Here is a 24,996-nt window from a genome sequence, read left to right on the forward strand (position 1 = left end):
TACTTTTTCTTTTCTAGAACAAATGTTGTTAGTGTATATGACTTGGTGATGTTTAATATGTTTGTTTGATAGCTCTCTTACACTGCTAGGACATTCGTCGTGAGATTTAAACATCTCTGTATTCTAGAAGCAGTGACAGTTTCATTCCTAGCAGCAATTACTTATCAACATAAGAGTGATGTAAGCTAGGTTACCGATTAATCAGACTCTGAGCTCACTATTACGTAAAGAACAAAGGCAGATTCCATTAAGTGTTGGCAGATAGACTCTGTGATAGGGGCTGATCTACTGATCCATGCTATATCTGATGATGACGACCCTCTAACTTTTTCTGGTGTTCTGGTCCTATGTCATATAGATGATGTAAAAGGATATTGAAAGCTACAAACCCTAGATTATTGATTTCAAGCATTCCCAGATAAATAAATAAGAACGGTTGGTCTGTTAGTGTTACTACAGTGTTCAATACCATAGTAAACTATTCACCACAATACTGATAAACCTTCAATAGAAATAAGTGTGATATATGAGAGGAATCTGAAAGTCTGCGTGTATCAGAATCATATCTATTCAACATGTATTGATATAAAAAAAAATGTTTTATTTGACAGACAGACTGTAAGTCAAAAAACCGCAGAGAAAATTTTGAATCTCGTCCAACATTACAACAGACAGTAATGGCTGTAGTAGATTGAATGGTTTAGTGGCAGTGAGGTGTGATACAATTGCTGCTGAATTCCCACTGGTCCGGCTACTACAGACCATACATGTCCTAGAGTCAAAGCTACATAGGGCAGCCTATTAAAGGCAATATCTACCTACTTGCCACTAATCTGGAAGCAGAGCCGAAAGATTTATTTCCAGTTGATTCACACAAAACTTATTTAATCCCAGTTAATGGGTCTCAATGGTACCATATAGAATCTATCACAAAGTTTACATAGCACTTGGTCCAGTATCAATATCCTCTGATGCATTCTGTTTTGACAATTCTGTATTTCTATTGATGCAAGTTTAATCCACAGACACAGACTGAAAAATTTATTGAGTCAAGAATTCAACTAAAAAGAGACATTCAAATATCAATCTGGATTATAAACAGATAAGGATTCTTCAAAGAAACAAAGCAAAGCCAGACACCAATCTCAGTTATTGAATCAAGAAGTTATGTAACAAAGACGCATATATGTACAAAAGTGAAATATTGAGTCAAAAAGTCCTCATAAGGCAAGACATACCTAGACACCAATCTGAATTATTGAGTCAAGAATTATCATTTAACAAAGACACATATATGTACAAAAGTCAAATATTGAGTCAAAAAGTCCTCATAAGGCAAGACATACCTAGACACCAATCTGAATTATTGAGTCAAGAATTATCATTTAACAAAGACACATATATGTACAAAAGTCAAATATTGAGTCAAAAAGTCCTCATGAGGCAAGACATACCTAGACACCAATCTGAATTATTGAGTCAAGAATTATCATTTAACAAAGACACATATATGTACAAAAGTGAAATATTGAGTCAAAAAGTCCTCATAAGGCAAGACATACCTAGACACCAATCTGAATTATTGAGTCAAGAATTATCATTTAACAAAGACACATATACGTACAAAAGTGAAATATTGAAATATTAAGAATTATCATTTAACAAAGACACATATACGTAGTCCTCATAAAGCAAGATATAGCTTGACACCAATCTTAAACATTGAGTCAAAAAGTCCTCATAAGGCAAGACATACCTAGACACCAATCTGAATTATTGAGTCAAGAATTATCATTTAACAAAGACACATATATGTACAAAAGTCAAATATTGAGTCAAAAAGTCCTCATAAAGCAAGATATAGCTTGACACCAATCTTAAACATTGAGTCAAAAAGTCCTCATAAGGCAAGACATGCCTAAACACTAATCTGTAATATTGAGTCAAAAAGTCCTCATAACACACAACATGCCTAGGCACCAATCTGAATTAATGAGTTAAGAAATCCTAATGAAAGCAAGACACATCTAGACACCAAAGTGAAACATTGAGTTAAGAAACTCCTCATAAAGCAAGACACATCTAGACACCAAAGTGAAACACTGAGTTAAGAAGTCTTAATGAAACAAGACACATCTAGATACCTAAGTGAAATATTGAGTTAAAAAGTCTTAATGAAACAAGACATGTCTAGATACCTAAGTGAAATATCGAGTTAAGAAGTCTTAATGAAATCTTAACAGTTTTTGGTATATATATATATAAGTAAAGGCAAAACTAATTGCAGAATTTGTTAAAAGGACAGAATCAGTATACTGTTTATACAGCTTTTTTATGATAGGTTTAAAGATTTTATTTCAAGGATGAAAACTACATAACTTTATATGTAATCCTTTAACATGAAATCTGCATTCCCTTCAATTTCTTTGAGGTTTTTTTTAAGTAGTCTTGAATACAAGTTTATCTTTAATGTTGCAAACTTTCTGTGTTTCACAACACACATTACTTACTCTCTGTTTTTCTGAGTCCACATATCTCAGACCAAAGTAATCCTTCTCCATCAGGTTTAACTTGTTGCATACTTGTTCAAACAGAACGTGTCCCAAAGTATCCTTCTGAAAAATACAATAAATATCGTGTCAAATTAGTGATATGTGAAATATACTTATATCTTTTTTCAAACAATAACTCTTTAGTATGTGTGAAACACGCTTGAATAAAATATCCCAATTTTTTTCTCTTCTTCATCTGAATGAATTAAACACAGATGATTTGAACACTGTGTTTGTGTCAAATATATTTTGCGATTCATCCCTTTTAAATTCTATGAAAATTTCCTTCCTTGTGTCAAACATTCAGGCATCACCTTGTCTCAGGTAAATATTTCCTGGCTCTAGTCTGAATGACTGAGTGAGATCGGTCAGCCGTATCTGTGATAATAGGCCCTATTGTTTCTAGTATTGATCAAACATTAATTCCTGCATTTATACATGTGCTGAGGTGAATGTTTGAATTTATAAAGAATTTGGAAACCATACTTAAAACAAAATGCGCTGTATTTAAACATAAATTTACTGTGTTCTGTTTTCCTTTTATGGGCACGGTTCATGTATAGTTATGCTTGAGTGATATTGCAGTGACCTTCACCTTCTGTAACCCACCTCAATGCTATCATTGTTGCATCAATGTAGAATGTTTATGAAAATGTATTTATTGACATTTCATTTTAAAAATGTTTTTGACTCTTAAAGATATAAACGTAAATACAACATTTTACTAAGTTATGTACATGAGAGTGGGTGCGTGTTCACATGTTGTGTGCTACAACGGCAAGTGTTTCATGTTACATAATTTGTTCTATATTCATATTCATAACTGTTTAAAAGAAAATATAAAATATTCTTTTTTGTTTTATATCTTATTTATGACTATCACGCCAGACTATGAAACACGTATTCAGTAGTAAACAACCCATGAAAATGGGGTCAACCTTCTTTGCACTAGGTCACGGCTAAGGTGAACCATCAGGTAAGTCAAATATTTCCTTTGGTCGCATGGACTTTTACTGAACTGTGATTTACTGTAATTTTACCTATGCTACTTAACAGCATGTTACAATGCTTGTACAATAAATCTGGGTCCCTCTCTACATTATGAAGAATATCACATCTTTAGTTACCTGGTTCATAATATAAACACTTCACAATGTTCATCTGGCATTGCGTCCTTACTCTTTGATGGACCGATGGGTAAAATACAAAACTCCCATTTTATCTTATTTCTTGCATAATTAAACCATAATGAACCAAGTCCAGAACTTTCCAGGGTATACCTTAATAAAAAAAGTATATCAGAAGAGTCCAATTAAAGTACAAAATGGCTATGATAGCCTCTCTTGTTGACCAATATCCCGAAACTTACAGACCTAATTAAACATGTGCTTTGAAGAGTCCTTCCTGTATCATCAAAAGATGGAAGTAATGGCTGGACTAAACCAATTAACATGGAACCAGTAATTAAAAACATGCAGTATAATTAAGTAACAACTGTGGGTATCACACAGGTTACTCACCAACAGTACTTTAAAGTTCTGCCATGTAGTCCCCAGAGAGAGGTGTATATTGATGTGTGTAAACACAACATTATGATGACATAGCTACAGGTACATATGTTACTGTGAAGTACAGAGACAACACCTCATGGGAAATTGGTTACATTTTGGTAGTGTCGGCTAGAATTGGATCCCATGAAATTGAGGTTTTTTCATGTAAAACCAATTTTTATGAAGTAATACTTACCATAACTTTAGTATGTATATATGATACCTGCATCCATCCTTATACCCCAAAACAACAACAGATTAAAAAATCCCACCCTCCCTACGATCCCATGAGCCATCATGGCAGAGACATATAGTGATCTTCCATCCTCTAAAATCCTTTATGGAGTCCCACTGAGGTGCAGAAAAGGAAGAGGGGAGGATTTCATTTCAGTAATAATTACCATAACTTTAGTATGCGAATTCGTCTTACCATAGTGGTGACTAGATGCCAGGCCGCACATCCAACACAGCAGAAGTAGTAGGGAGGGGGAATAGAGTGCCAGAGATTAGGACAGACCTCCCCGTACAGGTGTATGTGCACCCACATGCAGGTATCCCTGCCCCGCTAGAAGGCAAACATGACCTCTTGAAAGGAGGACCCACTGAGAAAGGTCCAGGATGCAGCCCTAACCTCATAAGTCCACACTTTCACTCTCACCCAGGCCTAATCATCAGAATGCCCGAAAGCATACGTAATGGCCTGGCAAGGAAGACTGCCTGGAAAGTAGTGAACTTTAACGAGGCAAACTCCAAAGGTTCATAGGGAGCCCAAGTCAGGGAATCCAGCACCAGGGCTCCGAGAGCTGTTCCCCATACCACTCCCCCGAGCAGCATTGGCTGTCAAGGTAAGCTCCCCATAATGTCATGGACGCATCCGTGAACAGGGTGATAGAGGGGACAGGCTTGGTCGAAGGAACACCGCAGAGAACGTTCTCCTGAATGGTCCACACGAGCAAACTCCCTTACCTACTGGGTAAGAGGAATCCAGGCCTCCCAATCCCTGGATGAAAGAACCCAGTTGAACAGGAGGAACAGCTGGAGAGTTCTGATGTGAAGCCTCCCTAGGGGGACCACATCTGCCAGGGAGTTGAGTTACTGCAGAAAGCTGAGTAACACACCTGGACATGCAACCAAGTGATGAACGTTAAGAGCCAGAGCCCTGGCCTTCTCGAACTTTTCCAATGGTGGAAGGACTAAACCCGGAATAGTGTCAAAACGATTTGTCAGGAAAACAAAGTCCTGAGATGGGGAAACCTCTGACTTCTCTCTGGAAGGAATGAAGCCGACTCTGAGGAAGACTGTGAGGACCAGACGGGTGTCCTTCACTAGCGATTCCCCTCACTAGGTGAAACATGAGGGAATCGTCAAAATAGATGTGGACATCTATTGGGAAACTGAATGCCTGGCCTGCAAACCCAGTCCCTTTGTACCCCCTTGGTACCCCTGCACAGTGAACTCTGAACTGGACCGGAAAAGCCTAGAACCAGGAATCTGAGAGGGTGGGAAAACAGGCCCTGCATGGACGCAAGGATTAGTGAACTGAGAGTCACAAATCCTCGTAGACACAGACAACCCTAACAAGAAGTCTCTGGCCCCGGAACCTGCACTTGAAAGTACAGACCTGGCGTCAAGACAGTGATTGGCAGCTGGAAGTCCCTACCCGATGGTAAAACCTCCGGCATACGGGAACTCCCAGCCAATTCAACCCTGGACTGCTTCTAGTCAGGGTCGGGCTGTCTCCCTCCTACTCCAGGACACACCTGGATGTGAAGGCCCACCCCCTGCTCAAGGGAAGACATTTTTGTACATAGACATATAATTATTTAGACATGTTAAACCCAAACATCAAGCCAATCTTACCTTATAATTTAAAAACACTTTTTGGTAATTTCTTTTTTTAGGTCCAAATTTTCAACATTAATGTATCTTTAAAATAAGTTATTCAACAGATCAATGTTTTCTTTGATAATGAATTACAATTTCCAGAAATTCATATCCACTCCATCCTTACATGGAGCAAAAAATTCAAACCCCACAAAAATGATTTTTTTTTACATATAGCACCCTAACAACTTTATCAACTTTTGACAGCTTCGCCACCGAAAGTGATAAAGATGCGAATGGACTTCCAAGTGTAACGCAGCTGTAGCCAAATGATGTAGGGAATTTAGGTTTGAATTATTTCATCCCTGTAAACAAGTCCCAATCAGAACAACGGCAAAATATTAGCTCCAAGAAATAAAAATACAGTTCTCATATTGTCTCAGTGCCTCTGACAAATACATAATATCTGCTATTAGTTTTATCATTTGTAATAAAAACCTTAAACGAAGATCCACAGCTGTGACAATGAGGCAGAGAAGGAAGAATCTTACAGCTGATGCCCACTGTTTTGATTAATTCCAAGCTAAAAACTATATATTACTGTCATTTTATATGTATCACGTTATCGCAAACTAGAGGTAGAGATATGAAAATGTTACATTCCTTCAGTACAATAGAGAGACAATCTGAGGAAATAGTAAAAATACAACGTACTTTATTAGCCATTAGAACAAGAGAATGCATCTGTTATCCATGTGCTTGCAGGTCTTCGAAGAAATCGATCAAACACAGCCCTCATCTAATGGAGGGTGATCAGGCAAAGATAAGAAAATTGATATACGTGTCATGATATTTGCTGAGAAATATAGTTTTGAGCCATTACAAGGTGTATCTGTATTCTAAAAACAATTGTACAAAATGAGATATGCATATAAATACATATGTATCAATTTTGTAGAAAACCCCAGACAGCTCTGACAAATAGACTCTGACATTTTGTACATGTCTAACACAAGGTGTGATTCTTGTTGATGTTCAGCAGTTTTTAGACATGCATGTTGTTCGTATGTATTTATGTATGACAGTCTTCTGCCTTGAATGGTAAATATTAAAACTCTCATATAACAGTCCTGAACTTATTTCTGCCTTAAATGGTAAATATCAAAACTCTGATATCAATGTCCTGAACCTATTTCAGCCTTAAATGGTAAATATTAAAATTCTGATATCGCAGTCCTGAACTTACTTCTGCCTTGAATGGTAAATATTAAAACTCTGATATTGGAGTCCTAAACTTATGTCCTCATGTTATGGGACATTCTCACCTCACTACAGCTCTACAAACATTTCTTAAAACGGGGTTTTAACAGCTGGCTTAAACTATCAGTTTTGTTCTGAAACTGGAAAAAAGAGGTGCATCAACTTGGACCATGTAAAGTCAAGATAGCTAAGATTTTGTGAGACATCTTTATTTTTTACAATGGCAAAAGTCTTCAAAATGTGAAATTCAGTCTATGTATTTATTGATTCTCAACCCTTTATCAAAATTGTAATTTTGAAAATTTGATGGAAATGATCCTAATTTGCAGGAATCAGAAAATGTAAAGGCTATTATTTTTTCTTAGTTGTAAAAACCATGATATAAATAGTTTGATTGTTGAAATATTTACTCCCTGGGACCATTCTGGTATAGGTCTAAAGGCTGTCAGACTATAAACCGATTAAACCACCCCAGGTGTTGGTATTTCCTGGTTATCTACATCAATTACCACTTAATTACTACATGAAGGTGTCTCGATTTGGACCAACCTAGCAATGTTTTCAAGCTCCCTATAACATGAAGCACCTAAAGCAGTACTTTAGCTGTATCAATACACTGCCCAATGTTGAGCTTTCTCAGCTCCATCCAATTCTAATGTATAATTCAATAACATCCCACTACGTCTTCAAATAAATGCTTCTAGTCCGACAGTTGCCACTATTCACAAACATTGAGGCCTACAATCATATAAGGTCTTGTTCTCTTGATGCTAAAACCACCAAAAATAAGTATAGTCATTTGTAGGCATAATGATCTTCACAAAGACATGATATTAAATCACACACAACCGTAATACTATCCTATAAAGCTTCTGTCGGCTGGACTTTCTCAAAAGTTATAATCACTGGACAAGTACATTGGTATTGATAAGATTTAGCATAACTTGATTGATCTGTATAAGATTTTTATTATCATGATAAGAAAAATATCTACGTTTGGTTACTATGAAACTGATAGAACTATGTCATCTTTATTCAAATTATATTTATGATCCTTCACTCAGTCTGAATTTTCACAAGATAACTAGATAAATAAAATTAACAAATTTACATATCATATGTTGTGGGAAATCCTATGCTTTTCAAGACCATGCCTATTAATAAGCCCAACCATTTCTTTTACTGTTTAATGAATTGCCAGCAAACACTATTCAATATTCCAAGTTCATGTCCCTTTGAGTTAGAAGTGAATGTGTTCCTGGCCCCCTAGGTTTAATTACACGCTTTTATAATTATAATGCATGTATATTGCCAAATAACATTTTAATGATACCATTAAGTTAATTAAAACATGTCATTACCACAGTCACAATCAATTATATTATAATGACCTAATCACATTTTTCATTGATCCAGTGCAGATCTCAATTGAAGTTAGAAAGATATTCAGAACAAACTTTGCGTATTAGGTAAAGTCTGTCTTCCTTAGAGAAACCTCAGATCTTCACAAATTTCGAGATCCTACACAAGACACTTTAGAAGGTATACATTGGAAACTTTTTTATGTTATGAAGTTCAAAGGTCAAAATGTAGGTCACTGTGCTAGAAGACTAATTATATATCAGAAAGCCATTAACTATATAAATACCTAGAGAAAGACTGATTTCTGGCCATGGTATTGAATGGACACAATCACAACATGAATACAATGAGCAACAATGACACAAAAATCTATATTTCAGATATTAATGTCTAAACCAAATGCAACAAATTTAAATGTCCAACTAATGTCATATTCTCTACAGTTTCAACACATCTAGTAGCAGGTCAATTTGCCTGTGGTAAAAATTCCATTCCCAGAATCTAGCTCATCATAAAAGAGTTATAGAATAAAACTGAAAAATATAAAAAAAATATCTGTACATGTATATCTATGTAAGATTTAAACAACAAAATAATCCCATATATCAATGATTCAAAACTTTATGTTATAAGAGACAGGAAATTAGTAACACAAAGTGGTATCTTACTGCATGTCTTAAGAGTGACTAGTATAGGACACTGCTTGTAAATCTGAGTAGTGACTCTAATATTTTCTATTAAGGGGACATAGGAGAACTTAAGAAAAGGGTCTGGTAGGACTGCAACGATATACCGTCCCACGGTATATCGTCAAAAAAAGTCACGGTTCGGTTCATGATACGGGGCGTATCCGTACGATACGGCGTACGGTACGGGTTTTTATTTTTTGATACGCCGATCAAGGGAGGTTACTCTTACTGACTGTAAAGTTGTTAACACAATGGCGACCGATCTCAAATCTCCACCGGCGACTTTCAAATCCAAAATATGGAAGCATTTTGGATTTAGACAGGAAGATAAAGATGGTAAGGTAGTAACAGAGTTTACAACTTGTCGCCACTGCGATATGAATGTATCTTATAAATGTGGGAACACAACAAATATGGCGACGCACTTGAAACGCCATCACAAGGATATCTACGAAAGTCTTTCTCATGAGTTATCACGAAAGAAAGAGAAAACAACAACACAGGAATCGAGTAACACTAGCTGTACTACTGGTCAACTACGCCTTCAAGATGTATTACACAAAAGAATGACATTTTCTTCACCAAGGGCCGTGGCGATAACAAAGTCCATCGGACAATTCATTGCAGTAGACATGAGACCTTTTAGCGTTGTTGAAACTTCGGGATTTAAGCACATGATAAATACACTAGAACCAAAATATTCCATCCCATCGAGAGCCCATTTCAGCGAAAAAATCATTCCTGAAATATATAGTGAAACTGTCAATAGAGTAAAGAATGAACTTAGTCAGGCTGACTTTATCGCTTTGACCACAGATGGATGGACATCTAAGGCCACACAGAGTTACAACACTGTAACAGCTCATTTTATTGATAATGACTGGAATTTGAAATGTTATGTGCTGCAGACAAGGCCGTTATTTGAGTCTCATACAGCTGAAAACTTGGCAGATGTGTTACAGGAAACTGTGAAGGAGTGGAAATTAAAAAGGACAGTAAAAGTTGGAGAAGTTCTTTCAGACAAAAGGATTGCTGTTACCACAGACAATGCTTCAAATATTGTTAAAGGTGTAAATCTAGCTGGTTTTGAACCACACATTAGATGTTTCGCCCACTGCTTAAATTTGGCAGCCCATAAAGCTATGCAGATAAGCTCTGTTTCTCGACTTTTGGGTAGAATGAGACGAATAGTCACATTTTTCCACTCAAGTTCCACAGCTACAAAGAAACTTAAAGATAAACAGAAAGCATTGAACCTTCCAGCAAAAAGACTTGTCCAAGATGTGAAGACCAGATGGAATTCCAGTTTTGATATGATGAGTACTTTTCTGGAACAGCAGCCAGCTGTATATGCAACATTAACGGAGAAAGACATTAAAAAGAACCTTAAAGAAGTTGTAACCCTATCTGACACGGACATTTCTCTAGCTGAGGAGTTGGTAGATGTGTTGAAGCCCTTGAAAACCATAACCACCATCATGTGTGAGGAAAAATCACCCACTATATCTCTAGTTCACCTGATGAAGGAACGACTGCTAAGGCAACTGAGAGAAAATGAGTCTGATTCAGGTCTTGCTGCCCAGGTAAAAACAGAAATACGTAATGACATCGAGTCAAGATATTCTGATCCAGACATCATCAGATGGCTTGAGATGTGCTGTGCCCTGGATCCCAGATTCAAGACCCTGCCCTATCACGACCAGGTCGAAGCCAATCGAGTCTATGGCAATCTTGTAGACATGATGACAGAATCAGAAGAAGAGGTATTTTTGCATGATTTAATAGTTGAATATCTGTTGAATTTAGCAAATTAAACTTAAAATAGTTCTTTATGGTATTTTAGAGGTTTGTCGAAAGTCTAAACTATTGTTTATAATTTTATACTTGTAACTCTGCTTGTAAGTTTTGTATACATGTATTACAGTATTAGGTAATTAAAAAGTATTTTCATAATGATACATACAGATACAATGATTATAGCAAACATTCTATTCACGGGAATATTTTAATAACCTCTAATCTGCCTTTGAGACATTAATTTATTATGACCTACTGTTAACATTATATCAAAACGTTTTATTTAACATTGTTAAGGTTCAAGTTTCATTTTGTCACTTTGATTCTTAAAATTTTATTTGCTTTATGTCTTTGACAAAGACATAAAGCAAATAAAATTCTTTGCCCTTTCTCCTTTATCATCCTTTATTGATCTGTTTATATCCTCTTGGTTGTGTTGTGTTAATTTTTTCAGTTTTCTGCTTATTCTGATGTTTAACAGTCATACAGTGACTATTTATCGTTGGACAAAAAAAAAAAAACCCAAACATCCAAAACATAGACATAACTCATCTTAAAGGTAGGTTGAACATATTTGGAGTTACATGTACGTTACTGATTATTGATTTATAAATATAATAATAATATACAACATGTACAATGTATGTGTCAAATTGTCAATATAGAATTCATCATTTTCAAGGAAATGTTTTTATAAACACTAAAAAGGTAATGAATTTAAATGATTAATAAATAGAAGCAACTTTTTAAAATTGTTTAAACAATTACAATTCCATTGTGAAATTCTTAATTTCATACATTTCTGTCATTTCATGATTTCAGTTTCACTGTATTTTTAATTATTTACCATAAATTCACATGAAGTTTAGTTTAAATCTGACATAATGTTTGCTCATAATTATTGAATAATCAATATCTAATTAATCTATCCATACTATATCGAGTTAAGTAATATATAAAATAAATATTTCTTTTATTAAAAACACAATTAAGGTTATCAGTAATCCCATGTCTGGCATTTTCTGAGTGTTTAGAATTTGTTGAACTAATATTGTATTCTAATTAATTTGTTAGGTTCGAGTGAAAATGGAGCCAGACCAGAGTCCATCCACATCAGATGATGCCATGAAAGCTGACAGGATTAGCAATACAAAAGGTTAAAATAAAATTTAATAAATTTGGTCATAATTTTATTGTTCATTTGCACACTCATCTTAGTGACCTTACCAAATAAAACTTTTTCATTGACCCAAAATAGTTCAGTATTACCCCTGCAAAACACTGTAAGTCTATAACACTAATATAATAATACACATTTAAAGTTTATAACTTTACATGTAAATACCTATAAATTGCTTAAATGTTAATTGTTTATTTTAATTTTTTACATGTATGTTTATAGCTTTTCAATTCTTTTTCAGGTTCTCCTGATTCAGATGAATCAGTTGAATCTAGTCCTAAAAGGAAAAAGCTGAAGTCTGCCATGGAAGATCTGTTTGGGGATATAATGGTTGTAAATGTTGAACCTGGGAAGCCAATTAGAACCAGGGCTGAGAATGAGATCCATAAATACAGAGCCTCACAAGGAATCCAACTTAAGGACAACCCACTGGCATGGTGGAGAGAGAATCAGGATAATTATCCTATTCTCTCCAGACTTGCCAGATCATATCTGGCAATTCAGGGTACCTCTGTACCCAGTGAACGTGTCTTCTCAACTGCAGGAGACATAGTGTCTGCGCAGCGTGCTGCCCTTTCACCTGAAAATGTGGACATATTGATCTTTTTAAAAAAGAACTTACAATTTTAATTTGAACCAATATGTGTTAATTGTTGTAGTTTGATAAAGTTTGAAAGGTTAACATTGTTTATATTTTGTTTTAATTCAGGTATCATTACTTTGTTTATTGCATTCTAAGTTGAAACACTGTATCGCGATACGTATTGTATCGTGGCCCCTGTATTGCGATACGTATTGTATCGTGAGGTACCCGTATCGTTACACCCCTAGGGTCTGGTGCTTTGCAATGAATGTTTGTAAGAGGCAACCCCTCCCCCCACCTCTTCCACTGCCAAATCTGGAGTTTTCATTTACTCAAAGGGGACATTATCGAAGCTGCGAGAATGTTAAACCCAATTAAATCAAGCAAAACAAAACACATTACATTTAATGTAAAATAGAAACCCGTATCAAAATGAACAAGATTAAATCATACAAAATTAAATGATTTCTAATGATTGTTACTACCAATGCAGTGTCAATCATCAAAGGTGCCACGTCAATTTGTCAAACGATGAATCAGCTTCAGAGCTAGTCAGTCCCTCAATGTTCTTAATACTCTTGTATTGACACATTCCACTTCGCCACAAAAATTGTATCCTATCTAATGCAAATATCAGACGTCCCAATATCACACCATCTAATGCCAACATCAGACGTCCCAATATCATACATGTTTATGCAGCCAAAAGAAATAACAGTCAGTCATTGCAACGACACAAACATCTTCTGAGTCAATATTTTACATGTTATTTGCCATGACGGTAGATTTTGTGGGAGATTGGTATAATTGAAGAAAGCTTGGAATCAATAGCTCAATACTCTTAACAGGGTATGTTTGGGTCCCTAGGGAGCTGTCCAATAGTCTTGCTGGCCCTTCGTTATCAAAACTTGTTGCACGGTCTATGGTTATATATAGGACACAATAACTTTTTCACATGCAACTTATGTCTATATAACTACAAGTGTAGAACCACACTGTGTATTTTACTCCTTAAACACATAGACTTGAGATGAGATCTGATAAATGAGCTGAGTTTGTACACTCTGACTACACTTTGGATTTTAACATGGGATTTGCATGTCAATAACACATATATATCATTTTTACCATAAAATCTATATTCATTGCCTTGGACTCGACAGCTAATTCTCCTGTCAGAAGAAAAAGCTAATCTTAAGAATCCTATTACCAAAGACATTAAAAGATCCCAAAATTCTTGATTATGATTATCTTAAATGTAGTACTATATTTAGAGATAAAAAGAGATTTGTAACACTGATTTTAAACTTGGGTATTTCAAAAAGCAAAGGTTTTCCACCAAAACAAGCTTGCAAGACATGTTTTGTAGGAGCCAGACAATATCCATGTTGGACAATTTGATGCAACCACAAACATGTCCATGCCTAGCTAACTTGGAGTAATTTTTTCCAATCTTTGACCAGCTAAATATAAAAAACCTCTAAGCTCAGGTCCTCAAGTTCTGTTAAATTAATGTTTTCCCTGACATTTAACTAAACCTTCACTGTGACCTTAATTATTAATTCAAATCCCAAAACAGCAAGACAAAGTCTTTTTCTTCCTGGAAATGCCATCACATATACCAAGGTTTGTAAATTAATGGTAATTTAATGAGTGACACAACAGAAGAAAGAAATATAATAAAGGCATTGTTTTGATCAATACTGTCCAGTGACATCACAGGTGGACATACAAGATCAGGGCAACTAGTCTGACAGATTACCAGCCTAAATCTTAAAGTTTATAATGTTGTAACGTACAACCCACACCCAGACAGAGGTATTTTCTGTTGATTCTGAGGTATTCATAAATTTTTCATTGATTACATCTTGTGAAAGTGTAGATTTGACCCACAGTAGAAGGATAAGTCTACAGGACGACAGCTTGTCGCCTTCATTATGAATCATTCCAGTTGTACATGTACCGTGCAACATCTGTCTCAAACCTCACATTATCACTGTAATTTTCCAAAATGATCCCTGATATGCCAAGATTCCAAATTTCCTTATAAAATCTAAACTCTTATTTTTCTACATTATATATTGGACCTCCGGTAAACTGGACCCCGTTTTATCACCTTCCCTGCATATCATCAGGATTTTGCTCAGAACATTTTTTCCTACAACATAAAAAAACCCTGTTAACTAATGTTGCCATACTCCCTGCATATTGCCATCCATCAACCATTTTCCAGTGCAAAAGTGCCAAATCTCTCAACCATATCACCATAGTTTATCATTCTTTTTGCCGATGTTTTTAATTTTGTTATGAAAGCTTATCAAACAATATCTGGATAGTGATAAAAGATCGAAGACGAAGGGGAAATCAGTGGTAGGATAAAGTGAAAATGTCAGTTTTTATTTCTGATACCGACCAGTCTATATTTGTAAATAACATTATAAAATTGTATTTCACATCCTTATTTCTTTTCAATGGGGCTGATTTTTCCAAACTCCACTGAAGTTTACAGCAAAAAAAAAAAGAATGAAAATCACATATCGGAAATTTTTTTGAACCACTATCAAGTTTCCAACATTATCCTGGTACCAGTAGTCATAACTGTAAAAAGTTTGTCCCAATTCCTTACAGCAACATCTTCATTTTTGTCAAATCTATTCTTTCTAACTCTTTGTGAAATTTATTCAATTGGAAAATGTTTGGTTATATATTTACCTCAAAAATATTCAGCACTACAAAAATTATTTACTCCTAAATATGGTGAATGATGATAAAGAACTCATTCCCTGATATACCACCATACTTCAACATTAACAATGTGGACTGATTTTCATAATACATACTTCCGAACCATCTCTATTTAGGTAGCAAACTCCTGATTTTGGACCCCTACTTTTGCTTTTTTAAACAAGTGAATTTTCTAATTTATTTTTATATTCTAAGAACAACCCAAATTACGCCATTTACATGTGCTATTTTTTCACTGGAGGGTAAATGCACACATCTTCCTCCGCTTTTATTTTTGAGTTTATACAATCTCCTCCATGAAAAATTTTAAAATTTGGCAGATTTGATGATACTACTGAAAGTTTCCTCCCTATCTGATTTTAGGCAGAATGATCATCAAAGTAACAGAATTAGGGAAATATGCGACAGCAATCATCACGTATACATGTAATAACATCTGATAATTAATTGGCCGCCCCGCAGCCTCTTGTTATGGGACTTACAGTTCTGTAGAGAGAAATGCTTGTACGTATCAACATTTTTTAATATGATAAAACACATTACTAACATGGCCATATGGGATGACATCTATTCGACAAGGAATCGCTTAATTCACATTGATTTTGATTACCATAAGTGATGTTTTTTGCAATGTGTATTGTACATAAAAGATTTAAACATCACAGCAGTATCAGGTTCCTTACAAAAAAATATTGTCACTTCACAAGTTTACCTACTGAAAGAAAAATAACGTGTCAGAACAAGCACGTAAGTGATAAAAAAATGTCCTTCGATAGCCTTTAATATATAAACATAAATATCTTCCTTCTGAAATGGCTAATGACACAAATGCTCTCAATTTGCCCAAATAAAATTTTAATGCATTTCATTTTGACAAATAAGTGCAATGATGAAACAGCACATTTACATTAATTGTAAAGATAACATATAAAAAAATTATGCAATTAGTGCATTCGTATTTTTGCTTAATACTTTCACCTCGAAAAGTGCTGAAATAAAATTATCACTAAAACATGCATGTTTTACAGTAGTCAGTCCCTCATTACACTGCCACCTTCTGTACTATGCTGATTTTGGCAATATAACCGGAATGGCAATACAAAGCCATTTCAGGATGATGACACAACTCATATAAAGTAAAATGTACTTATATATGACTGAAAAAAGACCAAATATATAAAAAGTTGATAAATCAGACCTAGTACCAATTTTATCTTTCTATCATTTTTTTTCATAAGTACACATTTTGATACAATGAGAAAAAAAAGAAGATGTTGTATCCATTAGGTAAAGTTGTGTAATGGAATCTTCCAATTTGGAGATGTTCATAAAATGACAGAAATACTACAACAAAACATTACATTTATTTGGGTAGTAATTTACTGCTATCTCTAGTTAATGTACATGTCTAAATATAGCACTTTTCAAAATTATTTTTCCTTCAATGAAATCTAATTCATTTTCAAAAGAAGAACTTATGTTCAATATTTCAATTTTAATATGAATTTCATTACATGCATCTTCAATTTTTTTAATGCAATCACATACATTTTTTTCCACTTTACTTCACACTTAAAGCATTTTTCTCTACAAAATAAAATTGAGATATTTCAAAATATCAGTACATTTGTAAAAGACATATAAACCCTAATAACAGAAGCAAATTATCTGTAAAAAAAAAAAAAACCTAGAAAAGTTACAATAAAACCTTTTCAATGGTATTAAAAAGAATCCTATAAAAAGACAGCAAACTCACCGAAGGGGACTGAACATCAAAATCCGTCATGGCTAAAATTAAATATCCATTATAGAGTTAACTAAATATCCAGAGACCTTTTGTGGAGAAAAAAAAAGAAAAGAGCCACTAATCGCGGACTTTACAGCACACAATCGACTGGTTGCGTCCAGTACCAGTGATCAGGAATCTTAGCCGACCAAGCGATCTCCTTTTGATCTCTGATGGTATGTTTCTTGGCCTGGTACCACTGGGCGCCTTGGCTCACAGTACCCTCGTAATAAATATGTATCATGCAAACACAGCATTGTATACAGAAGACAGCCAAAATCATACATTTTGCAGAAACCCTGTCCCTGTCTCTACAGACATAAATAATTGCAGTGTTTGTAACTGAGACTGAATTATATATAAAGTGTTACAACCAGAGTAGTATAGTTACTAGAGGAAATTAATAACTCTACAACCTCTGTACTATTACATAGCCGACTGCTATTCCAGACCAACAGATCAGTAAATACAAGTACCATATATGGATCCTGTAGTAGACATCCTGTTCAATCTATAGAACATGTGATGAGTGAAAACAAATGATGTCATTGTTCAATAACTCTATTCTAAAGCTATGCAGTGACAATAATAGAACTAGAGAGATACAAATGAAGCGTGACATTATCAGACTGTTCATTAAACGTTTGCATGATCCTGTAGACTGCAGTTGTGTCTCGACAAGCGGTATCGTGGTCCAGACATTTTCTGTCAATAATTGTTACTTTTTCAAGGTTGCTTAATACTATCTCGTTGTAACATCCTGAACTAATATGATCAGTACGATCACAAAATAAATGTAATCAGAATGGTCACACCTGGGAACCATATGGCAGTCAAGGTACTTTTTTGTGAGATTAATTCAACAATGCAAGACTGAAGACAAAAATAATCAGGATTGTCATTCCTAGGAACCCAGTGGCAGTGAAAGTCCCTTTTTGTGAGATTTATTTAACAATGTAAAGACTCAACACTAACATCATCAGGATTGTCGTTGCTTGGAACCTTGTGGCAGTGAAAGTCCTTTTTCGTGAGATTTATTCAACAATGTAAAGACTCAACACTAACATCATCAGGATTGTCGTTGCTTGGAACCTTGTGGCAGTGAAAGTCCTTTTTCGTGAGATTTATTCAATAATGTAAAGACCCAACACTAACATCATCAGGATTGTCATTGCTTGGAACCTTGTGGCAGTGAAAGTCCTTTTTCGTGAGATTTATTCAGTAATGTAAAGACTCAACACATAATCAGGATTGTCATTCCTTGTGAAAGTGAAAGTCCTTGTGTACAACATAAAATTTTAATAAGTATGACTAAAGGCAAGCTTAATCAGAATTGTCACTCCTGGGATCTATGTAGTTAGAAAAGTCCTTGTGTACCAGAAGAATTTTATTAATAATCAGAATTGTCACCCCTGGGATCTGTGTGGTAACAAAACTTGTGTAGGATATAAATTTTGTTCATAATAAGGATCATTACTCCTGCTGACATTGTGGTAGCAAAAGTCATTGTGTGCAAGACAAAATTTACCACTGCAAGACTGAATGCAAACAAAATTAGATTTCACTCTTGGGAACCACGTGAAGTCTAAGTTGGAAAGGTCAAAAGCAAAAACATATAAAACTGTTACAATAAGACCAGGTTTCATATTAGTTGCAAGACAAAGTTTGATAAGATGAAAATGATCTTCATGGTGACAAGTCTCTTATGAGATTTAATGAATAGTAAGATTTTAAGTGAATAAGGATTGGAATAATATAGGATAGTTATAAAGTTTTCTGAAAATTTTATGAAAACTGCATATACAATTTTTTTTGAGGTCTCTTAAAAGCACTATAAGTAACAGTACAAAACTTATAAAAAATAAGAAACCAGTAGTTTTGTAACAGTAACAATACAATATTATGAAAAATGATAAACCAGTAATTTTGTCACACAGGAGAGAAATACAACAAATTAAGGTTTTTGGTAATGTAAGGGATTTATTCTCATGTTTTTGGTTTGATCCTTACCATTTCCATTTTTCTGAAGACAGAAATGTGTGATCTCATGTCCATGGACAAGACACTTTACAGCATGCAACTGGCCTCTTGTATGGTGTTCAGTGAGGTACCCACCAGCTACTTTAAATGACCCTGGCTGTTAATGGGATGATACCAAAATCCCTTACATTACACAATACATATCAGCATTACCATTTCAATTTGATAATTACTGATTTGATTTAAGGATATGTGTTATGTCTCTGTTAAGTACAGTACATTATGTTCTACATATCACTACACTAGTAATTGGAAAATTGTCCAAAAACACTGGGATCAATGGAAAGTTGGTCTGACCCAAATTTGTTCTAGTTCTAGTTAAAATATATCAAAATGATAAATTCTCTAACAATACTGAACACAATCAATTGGCTGGTCTTCAAATGAATATGACTAACTATTTTCAGCATGTACCAAAATTTTGCAAAATGTAAAAAAATAACAGTTATGATAAACAATACATATACAGGTATACAATACATGTAATATCTATGATAAATCTTTTGGTTACAATCGTTACTTTCAGAGAGGAAATTCATCTGTTAAATTCAAAATTTCATTTTAATTCAATTTTAAAATAATTGATAACAGGGCAAAAAGGTATGACAATGTTTTTGGTTGAATTAGATCTCGAAGTATCATGTTCAACATTTAGTAGAAACACCTGTGTCAAATATTCAACTGATGCTGCTTTCCCATCAATGACTTTAGTATAATATGTTTCACATATTACTTATACAAAACAAATCACCGACAGTATCTCAAGTTATCGTAGTGGGAAGGTGTCTTTAACAAATCACCGACAGTATCTCAAGTCATCGTAGTGGGGAGGTGTCTTTGACAAATCACCGACAGTATCTCAAGTCATCGTAGTGGGGAGGTGTCTTTAACAAAACACCGACAGTATCTCAAGTCATCGTAGTGGGGAGGTGTCTTTAACAAATCACCGACAGTATCTCAAGTTATCGTAGTGGGGAGGTGTCTTTAACAAATCACCGACAGTATCTCAAGTCATCGTAGTGGGGAGGTGTCTTTGACAAATCACCGACAGTATCTCAAGTCATCGTAGTGGGGAGGTGTCTTTGACAAATCACCGACAGTATCTCAAGTCATCGTAGTGGGGAGGTGTCTTTAACAAATCACCGACAGTATCTCAAGTCATCGTAGTGGGGAGGTGTCTTTAACAAATCACCGACAGTATCTCAAGTCATCGTAGTGGGGAGGTGTCTTTAACAAATCACCGACAGTATCTCACGTCATCGTAGTGGGGAGGTGTCTTTAACAAATCACCGACAGTATCTCAAGTTATCGTAGTGGGGAGGTGCCTTTAACAAATCACCGACAGTATCTCAAGTTATCGTAGTGGGGAGGTGTCTTTAACAAATCACCGACAGTATCTCAAGTTATCGTAGTGGGGAGGTGTCTTTAACAAATCACCGACAGTATCTCAAGTTATCGTAGTGGGGAGGTGTCTTTAACAAATCACCGACAGTATCTCAAGTCATCATAGTGGGGAGGTGTCTTTAACAAATCACCGACAGTATCTCACGTCATCGTAGTGGGGAGGTGTCTTTAACAAATCACCGACAGTATCTCAAGTCATCATAGTGGGGAGGTGTCTTTAACAAATCACCGACAGTATCTCACGTCATCGTAGTGGGGAGGTGTCTTTAACAAATCACCGACAGTATCTCAAGTCATCGTAGTGGGGAGGTGTCTTTAACAAATCACCGACAGTATCTCAAGTCATCGTAGTGGGGAGGTGTCTTTAACAAATCACCGACAGTATCTCAAGTCATCATAGTGGGGAGGTGTCTTTAACAAATCACCGACAGTATCTCACGTCATCGTAGTGGGGAGGTGTCTTTAACAAATCACCGACAGTATCTCAAGTCATCATAGTGGGGAGGTGTCTTTAACAAATCACCGACAGTATCTCACGTCATCGTAGTGGGGAGGTGTCTTTAACAAATCACCGACAGTATCTCAAGTTATCGTAGTGGGGAGGTGTCTTTAACAAATCACCGACAGTATCTCAAGTTATCGTAGTGGGGAGGTGTCTTTAACAAATCACCGACAGTATCTCAAGTTATCGTAGTGGGGAGGTGTCTTTAACAAATCACCGACAGTATCTCACGTCATCGTAGTGGGGAGGTGTCTTTAACAAATCACCGACAGTATCTCAAGTCATCATAGTGGGGAGGTGTCTTTAACAAATCACCGACAGTATCTCAAGTTATCGTAGTGGGGAGGTGTCTTTAACAAATCACCGACAGTATCTCAAGTTATCGTAGTGGGGAGGTGTCTTTAACAAATCACCGACAGTATCTCAAGTTATCGTAGTGGGGAGGTGTCTTTGTTTAGTGTCACTCAGACTAATAATCCGATAATATTTTAGATTCCTCATCAGATAGATATATGATTGATATGAAAGATACATGAGTAATTTATTCTTAAACGAATAGTACTGTTCTTTAATGTAAATAAGTCTCATATTTGTGTGCATTCCCTCCCCATTACCTGTACATTACAGTCCACCATACTGGATAATTGTGGTATGCTATACTTTGGCAATAGATGGCATTGATTTTGACAAATAATATTTCACTATTGCTGACAATGTCATATATGTTGACAATGTTATGAAACAATAACCATGAAAACACAATATTTAACTATATTAACCCTTACACAGTCACTCATGGATAATCTCTTCCAAATTTCCAGATATCCAGTAGCTTGTTCTCTATTGTTAAAATTTCCTTGTATCATTCCCACAGAGTGGGGTACCCTAGATACACAGCCTACCCTACATGTACAGTAAACATACAGATGAGCCCCATGGGTAAAATTGATTACTGGTGAATATAGTTTTAATCAATAATACAGTTGCTGTAAAAATCCAAATAAATATTAATAATGGTACCCATCACCTGTGATCATCTGTTGCACTGGGGTCTAGCACCCCCCCCTCGATAACACAGGTACCAATCACCTGTAATCATCTGTCACACTGGGGTCAAGCACCTCCCAACCCCCCCAACCCCCCATAGTGTTTCCTCAATAACACAGGTACCCATCACCTGTAATCATCTGTCACACTTCCCTCAAGCACTTCCTCAGTAACACAGACTACAATATGAGTGACCCAAACAAAATATCAATAAGCAATTACTTTTAACAAGACAGACATAAAGTTAAAAATGTACCTAGTAAGGAAGTACATTAATCATTATACAGGTCACACTCCCTGAACACACAACCAGAAACGCTTTTCTAATACACTGACAGTATCAAGTAAAGTCTGGCTTTACACAAGGACTATGGGTAACATGCAGGTAAAATAAGTTTGCAACAACACATACCATTAGAGACAATTTCTGTTTAACACAAGCGGATCAGTCACTGAACAATAATGGGTTCTTGGCAAAAATTTAGTTATACTTGTGAGCAAGTAAATAAACTCAATCACCACAACACTCAATTTTAACTTCCATTCATCACAAAATGAACTCTTAACTTGTTACTTAACAGATAATCTTTGAATGTCTGTTCTCAGTAAAAGATATAAGTACAGCACACCGTTTGACAGGTCATGTCTATATTGACTGTGTTTGACCCTTGTTTGGCAGTGTGTGATGTCTATATTGACTGTGTTTGACCCTCGTTTGACAGTGTGTGATGTCTATATTGACTGTGTTTGACCCTTGTTTGACAGTGTGTGATGTCTATATTGCTTGGTTTGACCCTTGTTTGACAGTGTGTGATGTCTATAATGCTTGGGTTTGACCCTTGTTTGACAGTGTGTGATGTCTATATTGACTGTGTTTGACCCTTGTTTGACAGTGTGTGATGTCTATATTGACTGTGTTTGACCCTTGTTTGACAGTGTGTGATGTCTATATTGACTGTGTTTGACCCTTGTTTGACAGTGTGTGATGTCTATATTGACTGTGTTTGACCCTTGTTTGACAGTGTGTGATGTCTATATTGACTGTGTTTGACCCTTGTTTGACAGTGTGTGATGTCTATATTGCTTGAGTTTGACCCTTGTTTGACAGTGTGTGATGTCTATATTGCTTGGTTTGACCCTTGTTTGACAGTGTGTGATGTCTATAATGCTTGGGTTTGACCCTTGTTTGACAGTGTGTGATGTCTATATTGACTGTGTTTGACCCTTGTTTGACAGTGTGTGATGTCTATATTGACTGTGTTTGACCCTTGTTTGACAGTGTGTGATGTCTATATTGCTTGGTTTGATGCTTGTTTGACAGTGTGTGATGTCTATATTGCTTGAGTTTGACCCTTGTTTGACAGTGTGTGATGTCTATATTGCTTGGTTTGACCCTTGTTTGACAGTGTGTGATGTCTATATTGACTGTGTTTGACCCTTGTTTGACAGTGTGTGATGTCAATATTGCTTGAGTTTGACCCTTGTTTGACAGTGTGTGATGTCTATATTGACTGTGTTTGACCCTTGTTTGACAGTGTGTGATGTCTATATTGACTGTGTTTGACCCTTGTTTGACAGTGTGTGATGTCTATATTGACTGTGTTTGACCATTGTTTGACAGTGTGTAATGTCTGTATTGACCGAGATTGACCCTTGTTTGACAGTGTGTGATGTCTATATTGACTGGGTTTGACCCTTGTTTGACAGTGTGTGATGTCTATATTGACTGAGTTTGACCCTTGTTTGACAGTGTGTGATGTCTATATTGCTTGAGTTTGACCCTTGTTTGACAGTGTGTGATGTCTATATTGACTGTGTTTGACCCTTGTTTGACAGTGTGTGATGTCTATATTGACTGTGTTTGACCCTTGTTTGACAGTGTGTGATGTCTATATTGCTGGAGTTTGACTGATGTGTATATTGACTGGTTCTGACCTTTGTTTGACAGTGTGTGATGTCTATATTGACTGTGTTTGACCCTTGTTTGACAGTGTGTGATGTCTATATTGACTGTGTTTGACCCTTGTTTGACAGTGTGTGATGTCTATATTGCTGGAGTTTGACTGATGTGTATATTGACTGGTTCTGACCTTTGTTTGACAGTAATGAAGTCTTTATTGACTACAAACATAACCTTTCTTTAAACAGGTTTCATTATTACATTGCCAGGCTCATATATTTCTCTTACACTTGGTTGATCGTTTTCTAGCACACATACACTGCAGAAAGTCTGAAGGCCTAGCGTACCGATCGAACTCTGCCAGAATATCTATCCAATGACACAAGGATATAATTTTGTCAATATCTTAGCATTTAACATTGTAACTAAATGTACATCAGATCTAATTACTGGTCCCTACAAACAATCAGTGTCAAAGATTGATTAATGTTATAATGTAAAGGTAAGGAAATATGAACGTTAGTCGATACTTCAGGAGCCAAGAAAGTGTAGCAATGGCTTCCTCTACTCATCAGTCTGATTGATTACACCCTAACGAGCTAGTGCCAAAAAAGTGTCATCTGAGACAATAAAATACAAAGATTTATTGAATTTTATCTGAAACAATCTTCAACTGAGAAGATTTTAAGTACAACCAACAGTTCATTTTTAACAATGACAATTTATACTCCTTTATGAATGAACATTTAGTTCATATACTCTAACTTAGAAATCA

The 24,996-nt window shown here is 35.6% G+C and overlaps 2 protein-coding genes across 2 annotated transcripts in view; one reads left to right on the forward strand and one right to left on the reverse strand.

The window, feature by feature from the left end:
• LOC132562073 (FERM domain-containing protein 5-like) overlaps nt 1–24,996 on the reverse strand; it is a 68,367-nt gene that overhangs the window by 30,294 nt on the left and 13,077 nt on the right. Inside the window, exon 2 of the mRNA XM_060226803.1 lies at nt 2,511–2,615. Coding sequence (XP_060082786.1) covers nt 2,511–2,615 — 105 coding nt within the window. The remainder of the gene's footprint in view (nt 1–2,510; nt 2,616–24,996) is intronic.
• On the forward strand, nt 10,295–11,539 carry LOC132562070 (zinc finger BED domain-containing protein 4-like). The gene is made up of 2 exons (XM_060226799.1): nt 10,295–11,000; nt 11,489–11,539. Exons 1-2 carry the CDS (start codon nt 10,380–10,382, stop codon nt 11,510–11,512), a joined length of 645 nt encoding a protein of 214 aa, XP_060082782.1. The 5' UTR covers nt 10,295–10,379; the 3' UTR covers nt 11,513–11,539.

This window comes from Ylistrum balloti, unplaced genomic scaffold (genome assembly GCF_031769215.1).
Source record: "Ylistrum balloti isolate Yb309-2 unplaced genomic scaffold, AGI_CSIRO_Ybal_v1 Utg371338, whole genome shotgun sequence".
Classification (NCBI taxonomy): Eukaryota; Metazoa; Mollusca; class Bivalvia; order Pectinida; family Pectinidae; genus Ylistrum; species Ylistrum balloti.

Excerpts from the sequence above, each read along its gene's own strand:
- LOC132562070 (XM_060226799.1), top strand. The coding sequence starts at position 10,380 with ATGCAGATAAGCTCTGTTTCTCGACTTTTGGGTAGAATGAGACGAATA. Across the intron at positions 11,001-11,488 it reads TGACAGAATCAGAAGAAGAG|TTTTCTGCTTATTCTGATGT; the intron begins GTATTTTTGCAT and ends TAATTTTTTCAG.